The 6,275-nt window shown below is 39.3% G+C and overlaps 1 protein-coding gene across 1 annotated transcript in view; it reads left to right on the top strand.

Annotated features, from left to right (window-relative positions):
- The window catches only part of lta4h (leukotriene A4 hydrolase), a 72,407-nt gene that overhangs the window by 41,995 nt on the left and 24,137 nt on the right, over positions 1-6,275 (top strand). Inside the window, exon 11 of the mRNA XM_043713296.1 lies at positions 4,625-4,736. Coding sequence (XP_043569231.1) covers positions 4,625-4,736 — 112 coding nt within the window. The remainder of the gene's footprint in view (positions 1-4,624; positions 4,737-6,275) is intronic.

Here is a 6,275-nt window from a genome sequence, read left to right on the forward strand (position 1 = left end):
TTGACAAAGTTCCGTTGCTTTATCTTTCTCGGTGTGAGACAGGGTCAACCTCACATTCCAAATAAGGCGTGAGGATTAATGTTGGTTCAGTCGTGTTGCGTTTCCACAGGAACACTGATCATCATCATCTCAGCATGTTTATGCAGTTGAAATAATTTTATTTCCCCAACTACTTTCAGGAATAAGAATAAATGAAAATTAATCTCAAATGATGTGTAAGATTATTTCTATTAAAGTTAGCTAAAACTCTCTATCTGATTCTAATCCCAATAGCTACTTCAGGTGGATTTTCAGGTTACATCACCATCCCCAAATTGACCTCTACCACAATGAAGGTCCAAGCTTCTCAATCTCTTCCCCTCTCTGCGGTGTGGTGACCTTCATGTTAAACCACCATTAGTTGTCTCTCAGAGTAGAGCTATGGTGACTTTACCTTTACACAGAATCTAACCTCTTGGCAGGAAGTAAAAGATTCCATATGACACTTTGCATAGATCAATGGAGTTCCCTCGGCCAATATTGTTCTTAACCAGCGTACAATGTAGGTGAAGCACTATCGGAGTTAGGATGTGTCGGCCGAAATGCTCAAAGAGATTGGTAGGTTTTTATTAGGTCAAGATATCAAGGGATATGGAATAGGAATGGTTAATTGAAATTAAGATTAGCCACCCAACGAAAACTGGCAAAACATACTGTTGGGGACGATCATGAATAATGTGGAAGCCTCCTGTTCCTATGTAAGTTTTTGAGTTGTTACTTTCTCAAAGAAGTCAACAGTTAAGTGGCACTTCTGAAGTAATGTTCACTGCTGTTTATTGGGTTACTAGCATGCAAATAATGCAATAGTTCAGTCATGATACACTTTACAGATCTGTACCTGTTTTACTCTGAATATAGGGACTTCAGCCTTTTTTCAAACCACTGGATGCATGCTCAGTTGAAACTGAGAAAATTGTAAATGGTAATGTTGGGCAGTTGAATGTGGGAATTCTGTCAGAAGAGGACAGGAATACTGCTCTTTGTCTCTATTACTTGTAGTGCCTTATAAGCTTGAACCAGTAAGTTGCTTTGTCCTGGACATGTTCAGCTGCTTGAATGTTGTTTAAGTATGAAAGACCAGAATATGGCTCTGTATCTAAACTATAGTAAGTGAAGCTTGTGGCTAGAAAGAGACTACCTGATGAACATACCTGTATGGGAGTCTCTGTTGTGCTTCTCTCTGGCTCTGAATAATTTAGAGACACACGAAAGGAAGGAGATATGTCTTTGGAAGGTTTACTCCAGATCTCAGTCATACTTCAGAAAGAGATGCAGGATCAGAGTTGGGTTGGAATGTCCAATAGCGTACAGAGTAAGAGAAAGCAATGTTCATCTGAAACACGAAACCATTACTAAGAGTTTTGATTTTGATAAGGGTGACTTTAGTTTGAGACAGAGATCATGCACAATAAATTAAGTAAAGCTATTAACAGGCAATAATAAAAGATGGTAAGGTAGTAATTGCTGCATGAAAGGAATATGAAACAAATCTTTTAAAGGATATTAAAATCAAAATAATTTTAACAATTGTGAGGGAAAGAGTAGTGAGGTGCAAAGTAAATAAATTATATATCAAATTAAAATAAGGAAAAGACAGATATGTTGAACCAAAATTCAGTATTTACAGTAAGGAGAATAATACACTGGAAATCTCAAGCCAATATTACATCAGGAATGAGACTTATTGACATTAATATAAGCAAAATACAGTGATAAAAAATCTTCCTACCATGCTTTTAAAAGGAGTTTAATGAACGTATCCTAACTATAATCATCAAAGGTTGTCTTGATTTAGAAACTGTATCTTGGTATCGAAAAAATGTCAGTCGACTTAAGAACATGGGGAGTTGTCGGTGTTGGACTTGGGTTTACAAAGTTAGAAATCACACGACATCAGGTTATAGTCCAACAGATGTACTTGAAAATACAAGCTTTTGGAGCACAGCTCCTTCGTCAGGCAGCAATTGGGGCAGAATACATAGGACACAATTTATAAGAAAAGGTTAAAGTGTCATACTACTGATGTGATGTATTAGACAAACCAAGATGTCTGTAATCACTTAGAATGACCGATTTACTATGTAAACCCTAATATTTACTGACCCGGAAACTCTAAGTTATAAGCATATTTAAAACAAAAAGTGATATCTCAGCTCAGACAATGCATTAAAGGTGTGAGGTTGCAGTCAGTCTTGTCCCAACATGGAGTCAAACTGTTATTTCCAATGAAGGAATTTAAAAATATCACATTGACTGCTTACAGATTGTGCACTTTTTGAACAAAATAGAATATACCTGCAAATGTAAATTCACCCAATAGGCTTATATGTAAGGGTGTGTGAGGGAGACACCCTTACATATAAGGGTATTTTGGGGTGGGGACGGGGAAAGAGTGTGTGTGAGTGTATATGCACGAGTGCCAAAAAATCCATTGTTAAGAGGAATGTTTCTGGTTCGACTGGTTAATGGGTACTGAGTTTCTGTAAGAAATCTGCAGTGTCATGACAGAAGTTGGCGGGGGGTCCACTGTACAATAGGTTTCAAGATGCCTTCGACATAGCCAGAGAGGTTCTCTCGCAGGGTCCTTTTGCCTGATACAATGGGACACCCAGGTATGTTCACTTTGTTTATCTTTGGAAGGCAGTAGATGTCCCCTACATGAGAAGTACACGGGATGAGGGTGCACTCTGAAGGACTGGATCTAAAGTCTTGATCCCACAATCCAAAGATGTGCAGATCAGGTGAATTGGCCACGCTAAATTGCCCATAGTGTTGGGTGCATTAGTGATGGTTAAATATAGGATAAGGGAATGGTCTGGGTACATACTCTTTGAAGGGTTGGTGTGGACTTGTTGGGCCAAAGGGCCCATTTCCATACTGTCGGGAATCTGATTGAATCTAATTTAATCAATCTGTTTAGTTCATGGGTGTGTTCTTTGGTTGGAACTTTGGTTCGGTAGTTGCCTGTAGTGTTCCTGAGTGTTCAGTTGTCAGTACATTTGCTTGCAGTAATCCATTCTATTCTGCCACAATCAGTTAGAATGGAGCTTTATTTTCTGATCTAAGATGTCACGTTTATTCTAATAAAACCTGAAGTTATCTTCAGGCAGGGATTTACATATTAATCAAGTAAAACCTGCACCTCTATTCTACCTGATTAAAGACTTAATAGCCAAGGAGCTTTGTTAAATACATTTGCATAAATTGTATGACCTTTTGATCTTTTACTATAAATTCTGTATCTGATGTACCCCTCTAGCTGCATGAGGAAAGAGCGAGGATCCTGAAAGCTTGCAATTTCAAATAAACCTGTTGGACCATAATCCAGTGTTGTGATTTTTGACTTAGTCTAACCAAGAGTTTTTACAGCATTCCATTAGTCTTCTCAATCATTTCTGTATTGTCCACATCAATTTAATAAGAAAGAGCACTTTGCCAAGATCTTCCATTTCTCCCCTTTAAACAACCACCAAACCTCAAACAGACCATTGTTCGCAGCAGACATTTTGAATTGCCACTGTTACGAGCTACCCGCTCTTTAGAAAGTACGCTACTCAACCCCATCTTGCTCAATAGCCCAATTAAATAACACTGGCCCATATAAGTAACACTGTCAACATTATTCCATTCATTACTTTAGTACAAAGACTTAATAGCCAAGGAGCTTTGTTAAATACATTTGCATAAATTGTATGACCTTTTGATCTTTTACTATAAATTCTGTATCTGATGTACCCCTCTAGCTGCATGAGGAAAGAGCGAGGATCCTGAAAGCTTGCAATTTCAAATAAACCTGTTGGACCATAATCCAGTGTTGTGATTTTTGACTTAGTCTAACCAAGAGTTTTTACAGCATTCCATTAGTCTTCTCAATCATTTCTGTATTGTCCACATCAATTTAATGAGAAAGAGCACTTTGCCAAGATCTTCCATTTCTCCCCTTTAAACAACCACCAAACCTTAAACAGACCATTGTTCGCAGCAGACATTTTGAATTGCCACTGTTACAAGCTACCCGCTCTTTAGAAAGTACGCTACTCAACCCCATCTTGCTCAATAGCCCAATTAAATAACACTGGCCCATATAAGTAACACTGTCAACATTATTCCATTCATTACTTTAGTACAACAAAAACATTGAAGGAACTTGACGCCATCCAGGGCATACAACGCCTCCATAAATTTCTACCACCAATGTAGTGACAGCATTTGTATCATCTACAAGATGCACAGAAATTAAGCAAAGTTCCATAATCAGCATCTTCCAAACCTGCAATAGCTGCCATCTAGAAGGACAAAGGCAGCAAATGCTTGGGAACACTGTCACCCACAAGCTCTCTTTCAAGTCACTCAGCATCCTGACTTGTAACTATGATACCATTCGTTCACACTTACTGGGTCAAAATCCTGGAACATCTTTCTATACAACACTGTATTTACTTAGAATACGTGGACTGAAGCAGCTCAAGAAGGCAGCTCACCTCCATTCATAAAACAATGTTGACATTTGCTTAAAAATGGATGGTTTGCACAGCTCTTGATTGCATTTGTAGTAATTAAGGATGTATTTCTCTAATAACACTAGGTTAAATGAAGGCCATACAGTGTACTTGGAGCGTATGATAGCCCGTTCCATGTTTGGTGAAAAACACAGGCAATTTGCAGCCATTGGAGGCCGGAAAGATCTGCTCGAAGCGGTGAGTTAATTGATTGCTAAAGTAACGCTTCTAATAATTGCAGGATGCTGTTCTTGTTACGGTTAGTGCTGCCAAAATCTTGTACTTCTAAAAATAGAGACCATTAGGTTCTTGCTACAATGTTATACACTGTTGACCAGAGCACCTTAATTGTCTCCTCCTTTCTCCCAATCTCTAGCCTCTTTTGTATCTATGATTACAACATTTTTCTTACTTTGTCACTGTTTTGTTATGGATTTAGCAGGAGCTGGAGCCAGAGTTGAGTCAGGCTAACCAAGGTCCTTGTGCAAGAAATTGGCCTGACGTTGGCAGTAGCTGATAAAGGTGGCATCAAGCATTTCCTATGACATGAATAGCAATAGTAATGACCATAACAGCAGCTTGCATTTCTACAGCACTTGCGATGTTCCAAAAATGTCACAGACATGTCACGGACATGTAGGGACAGAACTAAAAGACATTAGGCCTTCTATCTTAACATGTCAATTAGCAATAAAGTGGACAAATTAATTACAGAAATAGATATAAACTGGTTTAATATAGTTGGGATTATGGAGGAATAGCTGCAGGGTGACTCGGTGGTAACTGAAATCCAATGTTTAGGAAGAACAGACAAGGAAAAAGAGGTTGGGGTAGCATTGCTGGTTGAAGAGCACATTAATGCAACAGTGCGGAAGGATGTGAGCTCTAATGGAGTGTAACCTGGGTAGAATTTAGTTTTCTGCTCATTGGTGTCTATGAATGGGATCTCATAGACATTCTAACAGGACTAGAAAGTATAAACTTGGGGAGGGTGTTTCTGATGACTAAGGAGTCCAGACCAGATGTTTTTCTAAGGATATGAGTAGAACATTTAGGACTGAGGTGAGAAATTTCTTCAGCTGGAGAGTGGTGAGCCTGTTGAATTCCCTGCCACAGAAAGCAGTTGAGGCCAAAATATTGAATGTTTTCAAGAAGGAGTTAGATATAGTTCTTGGAGCTAAAGGGATCAAAGGGTATGGGATGAAAGCAGGAACAGGAGACTGAGTTGAAGACCGTAGTGAATGGCAGAGCTGGCTTGAAGTATTGAATGGCCTACTCCTGTTCTTTTGTGTTTCTGTAGTTGATTTTTTTTTATTTCAAAAATATACTTTATTCATAAAATACTTTGATCTGTACAACTGAACATGCCATACATATGTAAACATTCCATTTGTTTGCATACCGAAAACAGAGTAATCATTCCTATTTACATGTCTGTACGATTACATTTTTAGCTGAGGCGTCAGCAGGGCCCAAATGACTGCTTGGGGCCCCTTGTTCTTCTTCGGCAGGCAGATGTTACAGGGTGGTCTTTCCCCACCGCGCCTTGGCAGCAGCTGCTCCAAGCTTCAGCGCATCCCTCAACACGTAGTCCTGGACCTTGGAATGTGCCAGTCTGCAACACTCAGTCGGGGTCAACTCCTTCAGCTGGAAGATCAACAAGTTTCGGACTGCCCAGTGAGTGTCCTTCACCGAGTTGATGATCCTCCAGGCACAGTTGATGTTCATCTCGGTGTG

Source organism: Chiloscyllium plagiosum, chromosome 23, assembly GCF_004010195.1.
Source record: "Chiloscyllium plagiosum isolate BGI_BamShark_2017 chromosome 23, ASM401019v2, whole genome shotgun sequence".
Classification (NCBI taxonomy): domain Eukaryota; kingdom Metazoa; phylum Chordata; class Chondrichthyes; order Orectolobiformes; family Hemiscylliidae; genus Chiloscyllium; species Chiloscyllium plagiosum.